The sequence below is a fragment of the Gadus chalcogrammus genome, chromosome 7 (genome assembly GCF_026213295.1).
Source record: "Gadus chalcogrammus isolate NIFS_2021 chromosome 7, NIFS_Gcha_1.0, whole genome shotgun sequence".
Classification (NCBI taxonomy): domain Eukaryota; kingdom Metazoa; phylum Chordata; class Actinopteri; order Gadiformes; family Gadidae; genus Gadus; species Gadus chalcogrammus.
Window position 1 is genome coordinate 3,741,467 of NC_079418.1, and position 20,621 is coordinate 3,762,087.

Here is a 20,621-nt window from a genome sequence, read left to right on the forward strand (position 1 = left end):
GCCACCTTCTTTGCTGTAGTGTGCTGGGGAGGAGGCATCAGGAGTGGAGGTGCCAGCAAGCTGAATAAGCTGGTGAGGAAGGCGAGCTCTGTGGTGGGGATGAAGCTGGATTGGGAGGAGGCTGTGATAGAGAGGGGAAAGCTGCAGGCGATCATGGACAATCCCTCTCACCCTCTCTACGCCGAGCTGAGGCAACTGAGGAGCACAGTCAGCCACAGACTCACTCAGATCACATCAGCTATCAGAATTTATAACACCTCAACCCCCGGTCCCAACGCTCCAAAGCCCCAACAGCTCCCTTTGCCCGACCTGATTAAGGACTAAACCCCACACCTCAGGACTGACTGTTGTTAACCTTGTTTTGTTATTTATTTAATTTATTTTTCCATTACCTCAGGAACCCTGCCCATTTGGCACATTTATATTTATACTTATACATCATATTTCATCATATATATTTATTTATTTACTTAACACACAGGTCACCTACAAACGGACAGTTACATGTATATAGTATGTTTGTTTTATCTTATCTTTATTTTTTCTTATTCAAATAGTTATGTAATATAATCTTATTTTAAATTAGTACATTTATTGTGTATATATACTGTTTTTCGCACTTCTCTTTTCCCACTGTACTGCTGGTCACCTGTGAATTTCTCCCAAGGGGGATTAATAAAAGGACTATCTTATCTTATCTTCCTTTGCAGCGTGCAGATGTTAGGCAGTGGAATCTGCATTTGCTGGAGGGTTTTATAACCAGTGGTCCATTTTATTTGTATTGCTTTTTTAATTGTCTCCTTTCCTCGCCGTATTCCTCTCTTTTTAACACTTCTATATACACAATATTCATCCCTGTTCCTTCACTTTGTTCTTGTTTTTCCAAGTTGCGCGTACACACACACACACATACGTTGTCTCACTCATCGTTTAATAAAAATACTATTTCATTGATCCAAGCGAAATGTTTGTTATTCTTTATTATATTTGATACTTTGTGTATGGCTTAGTCTTAAAAGTATCATGTTTGTGTAGTCAGCTGCCTCATCAGAAGAAGGTGCCTGGAAACTAAATGCTAAATGGTCCGTTGCTACTCTGCTTTCTCAATCGCTCTCTAACCACGGGTAAGTTGTTACGTATTTTAAGCACATAAGCTGCCCCCACATAATAATAATAAACTTTATTTATATAGCACTTTTCAAAACACAGTTACAAAGTGCTGAACAATAGAAACAGAAATTAAAACAAAGAGCATAAAAAAACATGTGATGTACAGAAAGAAGACAGGATAAAAACAAAAGCAGGCTCAAATGAAATCTGGAAAGGCTCTCCGGTAAAAGTGGGTTTTGAGGAGAGATTTAAAAATGGTTAGTGACTCAGTCAACCTAATTTCCTCAGGCAAGTCATTCCAGAGCTTCGGTGCCCGTATGGAGAAAGCTCTGTCCCCTTTAGTTATGAGCCTGGACACTGGGAGCAACAGCAGCCTACTGCCTGAGGACCTCAGACTACGAGACGGCACATAGGGGACTAAAAGCTCTGAGATATATGCTGGGGCCAAGTCATGTAGAGCCTTAAAAGTAATCAATAAAATCTTAAAATCAATCCTAAAACAAACGGGAAGCCAGTGTAGAGACGCTAGAACAGGTGTGATTTTTGGACAGTCTGTAGCCGTTTGAGTGTTTTCTGGCTCAAGCAGGTAAAAAGGCTGTTACAATAATCAAGTCGTGAGGAGATGAAAGAATGTATCAAAGTTTCAGCGTCACTGAGATTTAAAATTGATCGAATTTTAGAAATATTGCGGAGTTGGTAAAAACAAGATTGTACAATCTTGGTGATGTGTTGCTCAAAACATAAATTACTGTCAAAGAGGACTCCAAGGCTTCTTGCAACAGGGAGCAGGATCGAACCCACAAGCTGCATGACCCCCACATAGCCACATGGGAGCAAGATCGAACCCACAAGCTGCATTACCTCCACATAGCCACATGGGAACAGGATCGAAGATATAAGCTGTAATAGGCCTATAGATAGATAGATAGATCCTTTAATAATCCTTTACAGGAAATTACAGTGTCACAACAGCGTGGACAGACATAACAAACACACATTCCCTCATATGCTAAAATACTTAAATACTACAATAAATACAATACTAAATACTATAAGGTGCAAAGTTAATTTTGTGCATTGTAAAACCGTATGACAGCTGGTATACAGGACTTCCTGTACCGCTCCGTTTTGCATATTGGTGCAATTAGTCTCTGGTTGAAGGTGCTGTTCTTGATCACCTTCAGGGCGTGGAGTGGGTGAGTGGGGTTAGACATTATTGAGGCCAGTTTGTTGAGGATTCTGGCCTCTGCCACCTGCTGGACCTTTAGCTGCTCAGCCCCGACCACTGAGCTGGCCTTCCTGATCAGCTTGTCCAGTCTCTTTTTGTCCGCTGTGCAGGCGCCTTCTCCCCAACATGCCACAGCGAAAAACAGAGCACTGGCCACCACTGAGTGGTAGACAGTGCACAGTAGGGGTTGGCAGATGTTAAATTACCTTAGTCTCCTCAAGAAAAAGAGTCGACTTTGTCACTTCTTGTACACCGCTTCCATATGACTTTTCCAGTCCAGCTCACTGTCGAGCTGCACACCAAGGTACCTGTGGTTGGCGACCATCTCCACCATAGTGCCCCCGATGCTGATTGGTGTTGGTTGAGTCCTCCACCTTCCCCTCCTGAAATCCACAACTATCTCCTTTGTCTTTGTGGTGTTGAGATGGAGATTATTGTGTGTACTCCACTCCACAAAATTGTCTATGGTGTCTCTGTACTCCTCCTCATTTCCCCCTTTAATGAGGCCAACAACAGCTGTGTCGTCTGAATATTTTTGCAAGAAGCAGCTTTTAGTGTTGTATTTGTAATCCGCTGTGTAGATGGTGAACAGGAATGGAGCCAGCACAGTTCCTTGTGGAGCCCCTGTGCTGCTGAGGATGGTGCATGAAATATTGTTCTGTAGGCGCACATACTGTGGTCTGAGATAAAGGTAGTCCAAACACCACAGTACCAGTAATGGATCCACCTTCATCATCTCCATCTTCTCCCCTAGCAGACGTGGCTGGATGGTATTAAAGGCAGATGAGAAGTCAAAGAATGTTATCCTTACCAGTGGCAGCGCCAGAAATAATTTGTTGCAGTTGCTTAACAGTTGCTGTATGAATTCAAGAGGTTGCTGGTCAAAAAAAAAAAACTTGATCAAAATACCTGAATTTGGCAGAGGCACGGCCGGGAAGACATTTTCGGCACGGGTTGGGGTGGTTGCGGTCCCGTACGAGGCAAGTTTACAGTAAAGTAACAACACAGACTAATCGCACCACTGTGATTGCGTGTGATCGTATCATTTGACAGTTCAATGTGCGCTATCTTTCTCCCTCTCCATCACACACGCACAGATATAAAGACATAAAGACATAGAACAATATAGAGGAAGATCTTTAAGAAGGCCAACATGAAAATAGCCCAGCGGCATGTACACATTCACTGCTAGTCCAGGTGGCACTGCGGCCACACGACATATAACAAACAACATAGTTCTCTCAATCAACAGCCCGTCAGCAGTCCCCCAACTACAAGGTTAGCTGTCCTGTCAATAGTGGTGAATTGCACATCTCAGACCCACCGTCGCCACAGTACATTCCAAAGCATTCACATTAGTTGCGCGATACGTCTCAAATGTAGGCCTATGTGGAACATTAATACAATAGTTGCTATTATTGTTGATACTATTATACTTCATAATACTTCTATTAAGGGCGGATCATACCAGCCTACGATAAACCCATCCTTTGGCATGAGCCAAACCTAGAATCTAGTTCTACTTCAAAACAAAATCACATGGGCCCCAAGTCAATATGCTGCGACAGGCAAACTTAATAACCAAACGGCCTACCTTAAATCGATGTCTTGATCACAGGACGTCTTGCAATATTCCACTTTAATCCATACGGTTTAACACACCAACATTGCTAGCAAGCATGTGCTAACATTGTATTGCTAATTCAGAACTGTGTGGGCTACAATATTTTCTTCCGTTTCTTGACCTCAGCATAACCCCCCTCCGAACAACTGCCAAGTCCAACACAAGTCTGGCTATTAACGAGCCCATCCTCAGCCTCGCCATCGCGAGTCGTGTTTGAACTTGATTTCTTTCTAAATAGTAAAAACTTGTCCATATTTTTTAAGCGCCAACGAGTCGGCAACGAACATCTCTGACTGATAATCTCGCCGCAAGATGTCCGCATATTTGAAATGTTATTTATTTTTCGTAAGACTATGCTATTAATGAAATTATTGTTTCATGTACATTAAATAATAATTAATTAATATTGTACATATTGCTTGGGATAGTTTGTGTTAATTGTGTGTATGTTTTTTTTTTAAATCTGTTCATGTCACTTACAGAGTGTGCGCATGCCCAACGCTCGGGAACTGGGCACGGTGAGGGGGAGGGGAGGAGAGGAGAGTCCCAGGCTGACTCGTGTTGATTTGAACGACAGTCCAGTCACGGCCCTGAAATGTTGACGCTACTCACTGATTATGCACTTAATCTGGTGATTCATATGACAGGAATGGTCGGTATGGTGACGGGTACCGCATTCGGCCATAGGTTTAGTTGAACTTATTTAATACCATTTTACGGAAAATGGCATTATTTCAAATATGTTGTTTGAGTTTGACAAAAAATCAGGGGTTGCTCTGGGGTTTCTGAGTAATTGCTTGGAGTTGCTATAGCAACGGCAAGCAACCGTTTGGCGCCGCCCCTGATCCTTACAGATGCATCAGGGGTGTCCAGATGTGTGTATGCCCTCTGCAGCATGTAAATGAGGGCATCTTCAACACTGATGTTAGGCTGATATGCAAACTGTAAAGGGTCCATTTGCTTAGACACACTAGTGCAGAGGGAGGAGAGGACAAGTCTCTCAAATGTCTTCATGGTATGTGAAGTGAGAGCTACTGTTCTGTAATCATTGTGGTTTGTGGGATGGGTCTTCTTTGGGACAGGTACTAGGCAAGATGTTTTCCACAGCCTTGGGACCTTCTGTAGGCGCAAGCTCAGGTTGAACAGGTGTGTAAGAATACCACACAACTCTGAAGAGCAAGTCTTCAGTAGCCTTGGGCTGATGTCATCGGGCCCCACTGCTTTCCCTGGCTTCAGCCTGTACAGCATCATCTTAACCTGGGCAGTATGGAAAGTCATAGGTGGGGTTGCTGGTGGAGTAGGAGGTGAGAAGAGGACTCTGTGCAGGTAACATCTCAGGAGTGTTGGAGAGAGGGAGGGGAGGTGGTGAGGAAGCAGCATTGGTCAGCAGACGAGGTAGGGGCGGTAGTGGTGGTGTGGGGCAGTCAAATCTGTTGAAAAACCTGTTCAGATCATCGGCCAGACTCAGTTCACCATCAGGCAGTGTACTGCCCTTCTGCTTCATGCCCGTGATCTTTCGCATTCCAGCCCATACCTGCTTCACTCCATCCTGCTGCAACTGTTGTTCCAGTTTGAGCCGAAATGCTTCTTTCCCCTCCTTAATCCTCACCTTAAGTTCCTTTTGAAGTTCTTTGATTTTATTCCTGTCGCCCTCCCTGAAAGCCTTTTTCTTCTCATTTAGTAAGGACTTCAGGCTGCTGGTTATCCATGGTTTGTTGTTAGGGAAGCAACGAATTACCATGGATGGCATGATGTCATCATAACAGAAATTTATGTAATTGGTAATGCATTCTGTTAGGCCGTCGATGTCTCCCCAATAGTCCTCACAGAACACATCCCAATCTGTTGTCTCAAAACAGCACCTCAGGGCTTCATCAGCCTCAGGATGCCAGACTCTTGATGTTCTGGTGGTGACAGGCAGCCTCTTTACAGCTGGGGTGTAGGAGGGAGAGAGATGTAGCATGTCGTGGTCTGATCGACCAAGAGGGGGCAGTGCTGTACATTTGTATGCATTTTTTACATTTGCATACAAGAGAATAGATCAAGTGTTTTAACACCTCTAGTTGCACAGTCAATAAACTGTTTAAAAGTGGGCAAAGTCTTAGAGAGACAGACATGGTTGAAATCTCCAGACACAACAATGAACGCCTCTGGGAACTTGGACTGAAGTCTCGCGATAGTGGTGTGAAGCTCGTCACACGCGACTTCCGCCTTAGCAGATGGGGGAATGTAAACGACAATAGTTATCACCACAGTGAACTCTCTGGGTAGGTAGTATGGCCGTAAACTAACCGCTAAAAGTTCAATGTCCTTGTTGCATATCTGTTCTTTGACAGTGGCATGATTAGGGTTACACCATTTGTTGTTGACGAGCAGTAAAAGCCCCCCTCCTTTCTGCTTACCGCTCGCTCCGGTGTCCCTGTCCGCTCGGATTGTCTTGAAGCCGGTGAAACTGATCAGGGAGTCAGGCGTGTTTTCCGTCAGCCACGTCTCTGTCAGGCATACAATACTGCTCTCCCGGTACAATTTGTGGTACCTCACCAGGCTTTCCAATTCTTCGAATTTGTTCGTTAGGCAGCAAACATTTCCCATTGTGATAGATGGTAGGGCTGGTTTAAAAGTCTCTCTCCATGTTCTCGCCAACCTCCACTTGTTTCTCTTCATCCCTGCACGGGTTCCCCGATGTCTACTCTGTAAGAGTTCCTTCGGTATGTCATGTCGAATCCCAAATATTGAGCCATGTACCAGGCTTATCAGTTCCCAACGGGTGTATACCACGGCAGTTTGCTCCGTCCGTCTGGCCGATATTAGGCACATATAATAATAATAATAATAATAGATTCCACTCCCGTTCCAGATAGTATGGTTAAGTCTTGGTTAAGAACTTAACAACACTCAAAAGTTGTAGCTAACACACTTATAGGAAGTCTAGAAAAATACAAAAAATAATAATACTAAATCGACATTTAACATACACACTACACAGAGCTGTATGCAACAGGCTGCTGTCTCACCGGCGCCAAAGCAACAATCTATATAGCCTATGTCACACTTCCTGCTTCCGGAACGCGTAGTAGGGTAATCCAACTTCCGGTCGCGTCTAGCAGCTACAACAATGGCAGCCCCCAGTTGTTCTTGTAGTGTACCGTGTTGCTCTACATCAGGACGTAGACAGCCATACCTCAGCTTCCACGCTTTCCCGAAGGACTAAATGAATCTTGGGTGGGATTAATTTTTGCCAAGTACTGTCCTAACGTGCGAGTGATTCTAGACTGCACAGAAATCAGGTGTGAGGCACCCTCATCACTCACCCTCCAGTCTAAGACATTCTCCCACTACAAGAATACCAACACCTTCAAAGGTCTGATTGGCATTGCTCCATGTGGAGTTATCACCAGTAGCGTGCGGTGCCCCTTCATTTCGGTGGGGCAGAAACTACTGGCGTATGACCACACCCACAATTTATGTATATTTTTTACATATATATTTTGAGCTACATTAAAACATGTTAACTAAACTCATTGTGAGTAAGAATTAAAAATAAACGAATAGCCTAATGGAAGGGAAGTCTGGGGCCCCCTGCTTGAGCTGCTCCCCCCGCGGCCCGACCCCGGATAAGCGGACGAAGATGAGATGAGATAGCCTAATGTTACTGCACGCTTTTGAAGTGCCATCCGCAACACTCTTCATATGATGTCCCTTATAGGGAAGTTATTTCTTCCATATTTTATTTTAACAACAGGCTTAGCGAGTGCATTGCAAATACATGAAAAGTAGAAACACAAGTCATCAATCAAGCAGACCTTCGATTTGGAACTTGGCCCGACGATGTGTGCAAATCTCTCAATAACAACACTTTTGAAATCAGATATTTCTCAATAACAGCTGTTTAAATCAGGTATGAAATCAGGTATGCAATTTGAATACCTGCTGAAATAAATAAATAAATAGCTTGTTTTCAATCACGTGACTTTTATGACGCGGGAATTTCAAGTGGAGGGCAGGAAGTGGAAATTCTAGGCGCAGACTGATGGAGATGGAGGACACTGAGTACGTGAAGCACCTCGACGAACCTGCCCGCAGCAGGTATCGCGAAAAAATCGCTGCACACATTGGATATGACCCATACGAACTGAAGAAGAGTGATTTTTCTCGGGATTTAGCCGATTTGCCCGCCGTCGAAGCGATGGACATTACCAACTTCCTCGTCCTTCAGACCTCCTATTATACGGCAAACCAAATGAAGGCATACAAGAGTCTGGAGGCTTTTAATTACTTTGTATGTGGATGGGTCAATGACCTCGGCACCAAAGAGGCATTTAATAAATGTCGACTTGTTTTTGCCCGGGTGAGTAAATGTGTTTTCTTTATATATATAACGTTCGGCTACTGTTTGGCGAATCCACCGTGTTGCTATAGCAACATCGACTCATGTCAGGCAGCTACTAGGCTTGCTAACAGCTGAGTAAAAATAATGTATGAAGATGAACAGAAAGAAGCCCACATTTAAATAATGTTGCAACCTGTGATTTTATAAAACGCTTCATTAAGAGCGTTAGAGAGTTTGCATGCCTGATGTATACCTCAATGTTGTTAAGTGTATTTTGCTAGCTAGTTAACTGTAGTTAAAATGTTGTAGGTCAACCACTCCCAGAGGTCCGGAGAAACACCCTTGAAAACTTGGGTTGTAGCTAGAGAAGATGGAGAGGTTGTTACAGCACACTGTAACTGTATGGCTGGGTAAGTAATTTAATAAATATCACAACCCAAGGCATGTTTAACACAACACTTTAGCTCAAACAAAATAATGCTTGGTATAATATTCATGTTGTATAAATGTTTAGCCAATCCAATCAACCTGTATGTCTCTGTCTATACAGATTGTCAGAATCCTGCTCACATGTTGGAGCGGTTCTGTTCGCTATAGATGCAGGTGTGAAGATGAGAGAGACTGCATCCTGCACCACTGAAAAGTGCAAATGGCTCATGCCATCGCATGTCAAAAAGGTATTCAGATGCATGTTTTTCTGAGCTGAATCAGCGGTGAAAAATATGACAGTTGAGGACCTATACATTCACTTATCACGCAAACAACACATTTTGGATTGTTTTGGGATGCAGTTTAGTTTTGATTTTGGCAGTTTTATGCTACATGTATGTAGGTGCACCTACATGTATGTTGTTCACACACACATGTTCTCTGTCTCTCACACAGATTCCTGCTGCTCGAGTTGCAATGATTGACTTTTCATCTGCAAAATCCAAAAAGAAAAAACTTGATAATGCCATTGCTGGGAGGACAGGTGAGCAACTCACACTACATCGTCCCACAGTCCAGTGTCCAAGAGTGAAGCAAGGATCAGAGGCATATGTTCAGTTTTTTGAGTCTTTAAGCAGAAATGCCCCAAGAAGTGCTGCACTGATGTCCATTGCACCATATTACAAATAATTTGTACCGAAGTCTGTGAGCAAGCTACCCAAAAGACTTATTCAGTATAGGAAACCAGAGATGCTACAGCTATCCCCAACAGAGTTGCAAAAAGCATGCCAGGACTTCAGACAGGAAGAGCTGACACAGTTACAGGTCCAGGCAGTAGAGGAGGAGACCAGAAACCAGAGCTCATCAACTCTATGGTTTAGCCAAAGAGCAGGAAGGATAACAGCCTCGAAATTGAAGCAGGTTCTACAAACTAGTCTTCTACAGCCGTCAAGGTCATTGATCAAGTCGATATGCTACCCAGAGGCACACAAGTTTTCTACAGCAGCAACAAGGTATTTATTAGGCAAAGATAAGGGTTAGGTTAGGACAGCACAGGTGTGAAAATCTAAAATGTACTAATTATTATTGACCTATTCCTATTTTTATACATTACAGGTATGGATGCAAATATGAGGCAACTGCCAGAAAGCAGTATGAAGGACTGCAAAGTCTGCACCACCAGAGCTTCTCCTGTAAGGATATCGGGCTGTCGCTGAATCCTAAATGGCCATACATGGGAGCATCACCGGATGGATGTGTCACGTGCACCTGTCATGGAACTGGCATCTGTGAGATAAAGGTAAATTGTGGTTTTATATTGCGTCTACAAATATCATCCTTACGGTGGCGCTGAGCATTAACCAAATAAAAAAAAAATTCACAGCTAATGTAGCCGTTAGCACACTCACGATCTCTCACTGTCAAAACCTTTATATCCACCATTTCACGGTAGCGTTTTGAACACATGCTTCGCGTTGTGCCGGCGAAATGCACATTTCTTGGACCCCTGCATAACTGCTTGCAGTTCTAGTTTTTATTGTGAACTTTTAGTGCCCACACAGCAAAGAAGAGGAGGCCAATCTACGCCTGTGTGCTGGGGACCAGGGCTTCTGTCTCATCAACGATGGGGGAACTGTGAAGCTGGACAGGAGCCATGCTTACTTCTATCAAGTACAGGCTCAGCTCCACATCGTTGACGTTGATTACTGCGACTTCGTTGTCTGGAGTAAAAAGGACCTCTTTGTAGAGAGAATTGTGCGTGATGTTGACCTGTGGGACAACATCATTCCCAGAGTTGAGACTTTCTTCCGTCTATGTGTTCTTCCTGAAGTGTTGGGACAGCAACTTACAAAGTGAAAGGTGCTAGTCAAAAAGATTTTGTGTTTAGTTTTTCCACAAGAACATTTTTGTTGAATGTATCATGTGACTAAATGCCTCCTCTCCCTGTCTTATGTTCCATTTTTGTGTTTCAGTTGCAAGTTGATCAGGTGGAGGGGAAGGTGTGATTACCAGAGGACACCTGTGGTCTGTCCTGGAAGTTTTGGATCTTTACTCGTTGCACGTTTGTTTGCATAGTGGCAGCTCTGGGCCCCGTTTCCCGAAAGCGTCGTTAGCCTAAGTGGATCGTGAAGTGCGTCGAAAGGGCATCGTAGAGTTTTCACCGCGTTTCCCGAAAGCATCGTGGGGAACGAACGTCTTGAAAACGCTCGTAGCTAACGAGTACTCCAGGGGTGCTCGTAGGTACTCGTCGTAGGACGCTAAGAGCATCGTCAGCTATAGCCTCAGTGGCGACACCATCGGACATTCCGTCTATTGGATGCGTTTTATTAAAACGCATTGCGCCTTTATGTTCTTAGTTTGGTAATTAATAAAGATTATTAATTAATTTATTAATAAAGATGTTAAAATGGCCAAAATAAAACGGGACAGTCCAGAAAATGTTTGCGCAGGCAGGGCACTCAAAATGTGTGAGAGAAAGTGGGGGGATTTGTGCAGACTGACATAGGCTACTCATAAAACGTAGCATAAAATAATGTAAAAAATAAAAAAATAAAAAATAAAGAAATACAATAAATTATAAAAAAACAAGCAAAGGAGCAGGCCAAAGGCTGGGATATGGTGGGGATTGGTCACGTTGACGGGAATGTTTAATGTCCTCAACGTCCTCCGGTTCAAGCAATGCCACCCCAGCCTTAGCTGCAATGTTGTGCAACATAGCCGCCCGTCACACATATCACGGCGCATGACTTGTGCCGCTTTTCCACCGCACATGTAGCTCGACTCGACACGACACGACTCGACACGGTAGCAGCGCGGGTGCTTTTCCACCGCAAATAGTACCTCCGGGACGTGGGCGGGGTCGTCTGCGCGAAAGGGCCGTGACTTATTTTTGTACGCGACGCAAACAACACCTACGTAACCCACACATGGACAGAACCCACATAACAACAATGGAGAACATCGATGCGATGGTATTCGTGTTCGTATTATTAGCTGGCATGTTGAAGAAGTGGAATATGTTGGCTGCGGCGCTACTATGGCTGTTCTATCGTTACCAGCATGGTTGCCATGTCGCTCTCGTGACTTCGTCACACTCTCTGGCCAATCAGTGGCCGGCCGTCTGCCGACGTCACCTTTTAGCATCGGCTCAGCCGCTTGGAACCTAGAGCGTGGCGGTACTAGAAAAAGCAGCCACTTGAGGTACTAGATTGCGGTGGAAACGCAAAAAAGGCGAGCTGAGTCGAGTCGAGTCGAGTCGTGTCGAGCTGGTACCATGCAGTGGAAAAGCGGCATTAGATGCCTTCACATGTCAGGCGGAGGGCTCCAGTTTTCGCCGGCCAATGCCGCTTTTCCACTGCATGGTACCAGCTCGACACGACTCGACTCGACTCGACTCAGCTCGCCTTTTTTGCGTTTCCACCGTGATCTAGTACCTCAAGTGGCTGCTTTTTCTAGTACCGCCACGCTCTAGGTTCCAAGCGGCTGAGCCGATGCTAAAAGGTGACGTCGGCAGACGGCCGGCCACTGATTGGCCAGAGAGTGTGACGAAGTCACGAGAGCGACATGGCAACCATGCTGGTAACGATAGAACAGCCATAGTAGCGCCGCAGCCAACATATTCCACTTCTTCAACATGCCAGCTAATAATACGAACACGAATACCATCGCATCGATGTTCTCCATTGTTGTTATGTGGGTTCTGTCCATGTGTGGGTTACGTAGGTGTTGTTTGCGTCGCGTACAAAAATAAGTCACGGCCCTTTCGCGCAGACGACCCCGCCCACGTCCCGGAGGTACTATTTGCGGTGGAAAAGCACCCGCGCTGCTACCGTGTCGAGTCGTGTCGTGTCGAGTCGAGCTACATGTGCGGTGGAAAAGCGGCATAAAGCGCAACTTCCACCTCCCGATCGTGCGCTCAACGATGCACCGGGCCAGACGGTGGGCTTCGTTGTAGGCTATTCCTCATCAATACATACCTTACCCTATTTCCGGAGGTGCTTTTATAGCCAATCAAATTATCAATCAAGGAAACCCTTATGCGGAATCAGATTAAGTCGGCTCTCTTTGCTGCGCAAAGCATGTTTCAGAAATCAGCCCATTAAGATAAATGTAGTTGTCACACAAGCTATTTTTAATTTTTGGTCATATGGAATTATTACAGGGGGGAAAATGCCGTGAAACGCACAGTGCATTCAGGATTAGGACTGATATATGTCGGTTTAATCCTAATCAATTGTGTTTTAATGTCTTTAGCATTCATATAATTGCAGTCTATTTTTTTCGTAGGCTACTCTGCTGTTGTCCTTGATGGGGATATATTTTAACCCTTTTTAAAACAATTTTCCTGCGACATTCCTGCGTCTCCCCCTTCTACGGATCCCATTTCAGCACCGTGTCAGTAGACAGTTACAATCCTACGACGTCGTGAGTGCAGCGAATGCGCGTTCACGTTAAGAGGAGTTTCGGGAAACGCTCCAAAGAAATTATCGATGGATCGCAAGATCCATCGGGAGAATGATCGTACGAGCGAAGATCCATCGTTATCGGGAAACGGGGCCCTGGTCACATTTTGTGTTTATGTATTAATTCTATCAGTGATCATAATCGCATGTATTCCAGCACTTGCTGATGATTTATTTCAAGTTTGAAGCTACTTTTATTCAATCTTTATGGACTTGTACTTCTGTGTGTTATACCCATTAATTGTAAACGTAGAGTCATAAGTGTATGTGCCTTTGAAATGTTGACTATGGCACAGCAAATGCCAAAGAGTTAAAATCCTTTTTAACACTCATGACCAGAGTAGATTTTATACACTTTGGTGTTGAATAGGCGCAAGTACATTTTTTGGGGTGTACCAGAAACACTCTTGGGTGTCGTCTCTAAGTATAATGCTGGTGTAGAGTAATTTAAGTGTTTATTTTAGGATGATGGACTCCCTGAGTTTCCAACGGTTGATTCAACCAATGACTTCTCATTGGTTGAATCTAGAGACATGTGACCGTGTTACGGCTCCAGGATGTTAGCTTGCTACGTCTAGGGGGGGAGTAGGGGAACCATAACACATATTACTGTTAGGCTGACTGAGAGAACAACAAAACAGGGCACAACAGCAAACTGGATCCGTAAGTGTGTTTATTTAACTAGCGATCCGCCAAGGGGAATAGGGAACTATAAGCGGAGCCAAATCAAAGAAAACAAGATAAAGTGACAACTAATTAGTGCACACATACAACCTAGCTAATACATACAGAGGGTGGCCCCGCTCCTAACCTGATGTGATAACAGAGTATGGTCTACGTGATGGCAGTGTAAACCCAAGGGTGTCTTACCTATTCGCCTAAACCCCTATGGCATCTCACAAACAAAAGGCAACAGCCCCACACAGCCCACACACAGGCAGACAATGGCCTCCCTCAATGGAGACAAACAGGTGCAAGTTATCAAGGCCTGATGACACTGATTGGCCAACAGACAGCTCCCAGATTGGACAGGGGGTTGGACGATGGTGGAGGAACAGCCAATGGTGTGAGACCTACAGAGAATGAGAGGGGAGACACAGGAAAACAACCACACACGTAACAGACCGTTTGTTCTCTTCCACACTACGCGGCAAACTGTTTCGGCAGAGACGGTTGACTAGAGAGGATCGAATCAATATCGCCAAGGAATGTGGTATTAAAGTCTTAAATTTAACTTGTTCAAACCTGCAGAAACCCTGAATGCAGAATATTCAGCATTTCTTCGTCTTTTAGATCTGATAACCAACTTATAAATGCTAACGATTTTAGCTAATGTCAAACTTAATGGCCAATGCTAATGAGGCACATGTCTTCAATTTAGCTAACGCCTCTTTACCATTTTTTAGCTAATGCTAACAAGGCACGTGGCTTCAATTTAGTGGGAGCGTGACTATGTTCCCCGGGTCCTATGTTCCCCGGGTCCTATGTTCCCCGGGTCCTATGTTCCCCTCTTTGTATGAGACTGGGGAACATAGGACCCTTTTTTTTTAAAAAGGGTCCTATGATAATAACCTGTTTGGATTTGGCCACCTTTTTAGATGCTGATTATTTATTGACAAGAACTTTTTGAACCTTTTATGTTGTGTCATGTGCTTTCATCAGGTGTATTTCATGCTCAAAGTATGTGCTCTCCCTTTTCAGGTTGGGATAGTGACATGGCCTCACTTCTCCTGCTGGTCTACCTCCTGCCACCACCTCCAAGTGGAAAGAAGGGAGCTGTCAAAATCAGTATCCGGGAAGCTGTGGATCTTGTAGTGAAGTTTCACAAGGTAATTGTATACTGATAATATATATATATTTTTTAAAGGTCCCATGGCATGCCGCCAGAGCTTGTGTGTTGCTGATGGATGTCACAATCTCTGTGATTTTCAATCTACTTATGGCGTCGACGGGTGATCTACTGATGGTATTGTGTGTATAAAATGTACTTTTTAATAAACAATCTGTGCACTTACAAAGTTGTCAATGCCTCGTTTTATATGTTTATACCCTTATTGTACGTTTTTTGTGCTCCAAAACTAACGTTTCAACTCGTTATCATACAAAACATACACCGGAATTCCACTTTAATTGGTTGACAGGGACACATTTATTTTCAAGTTGTTGGTTCCATCATATAAATGTAAAACTACATATGGTTCTTGATGTAAAATAATTTAAGTTTAATTATAATGTTAACTATATTATAAATGTATGCACTGTAACAACAGCAGCATCAATAAAAATATAATGTTTTCAAGAATCTAATGTGTAGACTATTCATTCATGAAGTGTTGATAATTCACCTCAAAGGTGTTGGTTGTACACCAGTCAGAGTACATTCTCACTCTAGAAGTATTAAATAATCAGCTCTGCGAAGTGCTACAAAACACTGACTTGGAGTAAATCTTTTTTCTCTCTGGGGTTCTAGGTTTACACTGCAGGTGTAAGGAAGCACTGAATGAGTGCCCAAAAGTACCACTAATAGAGTACATTTGCACTCTCAAAGTGTTCAAATGTAACTCTAAATTTGGAGTACATATTTTGCTCTTCTAACAGTGTTCAGTCAACACTGAACTCTTGGACCTATATATACCCCGAAATGGGTGTTAAATGTACACCCATAGAGTACAATACACACTGTTTTTTGCTGTATGCATTTCCGTATACTCATGGCTTGTTTCCCCGTCACTTCCAAAAAAACACACCATTACTGTATCTATGGGGGAGAAAAGTATATTTACAAAGATATATTGCATTAAATATTTATGGATTCTTGTTAGAGAAATATTCTGATTCGATAGGAAAACTGATAACGTTTCAAATAATGAACCAGAGTCAGGAGTCAGATTTCAAAGCATGGTCTATTTTTACTTGCCAGCAGGGCAAAAACTTGTGAAGATGAACAAAATATTGGGTTTTAAGTTTACGGACACAAAAAAAGCAAACAGCATGGATGTTTAAGCAATGCATTTCAGGGTTTTTTCTAGAAAAAAAAAGTAGCAGGGAGCAGACCCCTGCGCAAAGCCGAGGGAGCAACGCGACTGAGGCGGGGGATGGTGTGGCGCGAAGCCTTTGAAAAAATAATGATTAAATGGTACATTCTGAGGCTATCTTAGAGAGAAATTCTAGCTCTTGTGGTCATCCTGAAAAACTAAAATACTATCAACTTTTGGTAGACTTGTACAACTTTACCCTGTAAATAAACACGACAAATTTCAAAAATATTGGCTAAACTTTTATTAAGTAGGACAAATCACAACAGCAGCCGTCTGTTCCTGAGACTGCCCCAACGGCTCACTGCCTTGTCAAAATCAAATTTATCAATTGCAGGCCCCTCAATACTGATCCTGAGGAGGTGGTTCAGGGTAGCGTTAGTCATGGTAGACCTTAGCCTTGTCTTCACCCTTTTGAGGGTGGAGAAGGCCCTTTCACAGTCAGCCGTGTGAACCGGAATGACCACCATTCTGGCGTAGAGGGAGGCTATGTTAGGGTACTGGCATGCAAGTGTTGGATTGGCAGACAGCACCTGGCACATGTCTTTTGGTGTCTTCTGACGGTAACTGCCCAGGTGCTGTCTGAAGGAGATCCACTCATCCCGCAGTTCTTCCCGGTCAATGGGGGAGTGGCCATCAGAATAGAAGGTGGACAGCTGGTTCATCTCCTCCCATCCATAGTCTCCAGTCATGGAGTTTGGTAGGCAGCCAGGGTCAAGCACCCCAAATGCTGCCAGGAGTTCAGTTTGGGGGAACCGCTCCTCCATGTTCTCCACAAGGTTATCTATGAATTGTCTCTGAACACTTGCAAACTCCTGCCGCTGCTGGTCAAACACTTGGATCTCTAGACCATCCAACCGTCCCCCTGGGCTCAGGTCCACATCCAGGTTAGCCAGCCGTCCACCTTCAATTGGCTGATCCCTGGCCAGCCGTATCACTTGCTTCTTGGTCTCTACTGCCCTGTGGATTTCTGTCAGATCAAGCTGTTTTTGCTGAAAACACTTGCTGAGGGCTGACAAGTGAGGAAGGACGTCACACAGCAGGTAGAGGGTTGCTATGGCCTTGTAGGTGCGTAGCCAGCTCCAAAGAGCTCTGGCCATTACAACACCCTTACCCATCTCCCGATTGAGATGTACCAAAACGCTACGCAGTGACCTATAAAGGGCTTTTGTTGCAGCATCATGGGACAGCCACCTCACATCCTTTGGTTGCTTCAGCTTCAACTCCATCTCCTGTAGGATGTTCTGTAGGAATAGATACAATAAACATTGTAATGAATTGAACAACTGCTTTGAAAAAAAAAAATACTTAATTGCATTTTCTGGGACATATGGCTTTTGTAAAAAAGAATCGATAGAAGGTGAAACAAGGTTTGATGTCACTTTGCTTTGTAAGACACCTATATAAATAAGGTTTACCTGTATCTCTTTCAGGCCTTCTGATCGAACTGCACTGCCGTTGTAGTAGAGAAACAGGGTCATTAGGTTTGGCTTGAAGACTTCGCCAACATACTTCACCTTGTTACCAGCTTGTCCGACAGCAAGGGCGAGTCTGTGAGCAATGCAGTGGATACTAAGTATCTTTGCATTGTCCCCCTTGAGCTGAGTGGCAACACCAGTTCGATTTCCTGCAGAGGAAATAAAATCAATTGTTCCCTTTCATTAGCTGATAGCGCTGCCCCTACTGGCACTTATGTTTTGTTTTTTTGTCTTTGCAGATATACTTAATTTCGATTACAAAATTGTCGGTAACTCACCTTTCATACATGCTGCTCCATCTGAGCCGAAACCAGCCACCTTCTGGATCGACAGATCATTTTCCTCCATGTAATGAATGAGGGCACCTTTGACAGTGTCGGCCTTTCCATCTTTTAAGGCCACAACCTTCAGAAAGTTGGCCTGACATTTGCCATCGCCATCGATGCACCTGGAACAGTCAGTAGATAATATTGTTACATGTGAGCAGCTAGAACAAATATAGAATGTTGCCCTATGACATATTATGTAGCACATATTATATAAGTAATTTACATTAAACGTTTATATACCTGCAGTATAGAACCAGCTCATTGGTTGTAGAGATATCCACGGTCTCGTCGCACATCAGTCCTAGGAATGGGCTGGCCCTGATGGTGATCAGCTGGTCCTCTTCCAACTGTGTGCCAAGGACACTCAGAAACTCATCCACAACTGTGCTACTTGTGTATGTGGCATTCCTACCAACATTAAGTCTGTTGAAAACCTCACAACCTGTCACGAAAGTCATGAAAAAGGCCATCATTAGCAGTGTTGAAATAATAACAGTGTTTTAGACACAACAGATGGAATAATTAATTTACTTAAAGTAAGGGTACTCCTTACCTAACTCAGTTGCCGCAAACATGACCAAGTCCTTGAAGTTGGTGTGATGAGGTATTTCCTTTTTTGCAAGGTGGTAGACCACCTTCAATGCCGCCTTCACCGCTTCTCGGTTCAAGGAGACCTGGGCCCCGTTTCCCGATAACGATGGATCCACGCTCGTACGATCATTCTCACGATGGATCTTGCGATCCATCGTCAATTTCTTTGGAGCGTTTCCCGAAACTCCTCTTAACGTGAACGCGCATTCGCTGCACTCACGACGTCGTAGGATTGTAACTGTCTACTGACACGGTGCTGAAATGGGCTCCGTAGGAGGGGGAGACGCAGGAATGTCGCAGGAAAATTGTGTTAAAAATGGTTAAAATATATCCCCATCAAGGACAACAGCAGAGTAGCCTACGAAAAAAATAGACTGCAATTATATGAATGCTAAAGACATTAAAACACAATTGATTAGGCTTAAACCGACATATATCAGTCCTAATCCTGAATGCACTGTGCGTTTCACGGCATTTTCCCCCCTTAAATAATTCCTCTTCACACCTGTGAATAACCCAGGAGACGTCCATGATGAGGAATACAACGAAGCCCACCGTCTTGCCCGGTGCATCGTTGAGCGCACGATCGGGAGGTGGAAGTTGCTCTTTAGATGCCTTCACAAGTCAGGCGGAGGGCTCCAGTTTTCTCCGGCCAAGTCATGCGCCGTGATATGTGTGACGGCTATGTTGCACAACATTGCAGCTAAGGCTGGGGTGGCATTGCTTGAACCGGAGGACGTTGAGGACGATGACGATGAGGAAGATCGGTGTGAGGACGGCCTCCCTCATAACTACGCGGCTGGTTTTCATGCGCGTCGAATAGTGATTGAGACTTTTTTTTAACCCCCTCCACCCTCCCTCATGTCACTAAACATTCCCGTCAACGTGACCAATCCCCACCATATCCCAGCCTTTTGCCTGCTCCTTTGCTTGTTTTTTATAATTTTTTTTATTTCTTTATTTTCTTATTTTTTTTAATTTCTTTTATTTCGTTATTTTTAATTTTTTTTAATTTGTTTAATTTAATTTATTTTTTACATTATTTTATGCTACGTTTTATGAGTAGCCATGTCAGTCTGCACAAATCCCCCCACTTTCTCTCACACATTTTGAGTGCCCTGCCTGCGCAAACATTTTCTGGACTGTCCCGTTTTATTTTGGCCATTTGAACATCTTTATTAATAAAATAATTAATAATCTTTATTAATTACCAAACTAAGAACATAAAGGCGCAATGCGTTTTAATAAAACGCATCCAATAGACGGAATGTCCGATGGTGTCGCCACTGAGGCTATAGCTGATGATGCTCTTAGCGTCCTACGAGTACCTACGAGCACCCCTGGAGTACTCGTTAGCTACGAGCGTTTTCAAGACGTTCGTTCCCCACGATGCTTTCGGGAAACGCGGTGAAAACTCTACGATGCCCTTTCGACGCACTTCACGATCCACTTAGGCTAACGACGCTTTCGGGAAACGGGGCCCTGGACAGGAAGATCAGCAGGGGAAAACATGTCAAGATTAACTCAAATTAAACCAAGCAAACATGTGCAAGACGAGAAGTGTATGTTGAGATTGTTGCACACTGAAATGAAGACTTTTTACTTACAGTGTTTGCCATGGCTTGGCGGATGCCTCCATTCACCTCCGCTGCAATGCGGTTGTTTTCCTTGGCCTGCGCCCTGACATGTTGTTGTGACTTGGCGTGGTCACCTACTTTATCAACTCGCAGGCTGGTGCAGGGTATCTTGCTCCAGATGAATTCGCCATTTTGTTGTTGCTGGTTGTGCCGCTTACAAATGCTGCACATCATCCCTGTTTTGTTGTTGACGCAATAAAGCCAGGGGTATTGCTTCTCCCACGCCTCCTGGTATCCAACCAGGTGTCCTGAATTCTTTTTCTTCTGGGGCCTTCATTTCATATTATTAAAAAAATTAACATTTGATGTTTTCTTATAGTTATACTACACGGTAAAGTTAGTTGTTCAAGGATGTTTTGTAAAGTTG

At 43.9% G+C, this 20,621-nt stretch overlaps 1 protein-coding gene across 2 annotated transcripts; it reads right to left on the minus strand.

The window, feature by feature from the left end:
• Nucleotides 1-16,280: 16,280 nt before the first annotated feature.
• LOC130386361 (zinc finger protein 862-like) lies at nt 16,281-18,486 on the minus strand. 2 transcript variants are annotated; one of them, XM_056595244.1, is made up of 4 exons: nt 18,267-18,486; nt 17,976-18,145; nt 17,638-17,846; nt 16,281-17,463 (listed from the first exon to the last, which is right to left on the minus strand). In XM_056595244.1, exons 1-4 carry the CDS (start codon nt 18,482-18,484, stop codon nt 16,480-16,482), a joined length of 1,581 nt encoding a protein of 526 aa, XP_056451219.1. In that variant the 5' UTR covers nt 18,485-18,486; the 3' UTR covers nt 16,281-16,479. The 2 variants fall into 2 exon arrangements, with proteins under 2 accessions (XP_056451219.1, XP_056451218.1); XM_056595243.1 differs by having other exon boundaries at nt 16,281-17,846.
• Nucleotides 18,487-20,621: the final 2,135 nt, after the last annotated feature.

What these genes read in the sequence shown, in the direction of transcription:
- LOC130386361 (XM_056595243.1), bottom strand. Translation starts at nt 18,484, where the DNA reads ATGACTTTCGTGACAGGTTGTGAGGTTTTCAACAGACTTAATGTTGGT. An exon ending in GAGCTGGTTCTATACTGCAG is followed by an intron (nt 18,146 to 18,266) that starts GTATATAAACGT and finishes TGACTGTTCCAG; the next exon opens with GTGCATCGATGGCGATGGCA. An exon ending in TGGAGCAGCATGTATGAAAG is followed by an intron (nt 17,847 to 17,975) that starts GTGAGTTACCGA and finishes TTTCCTCTGCAG; the next exon opens with GAAATCGAACTGGTGTTGCC.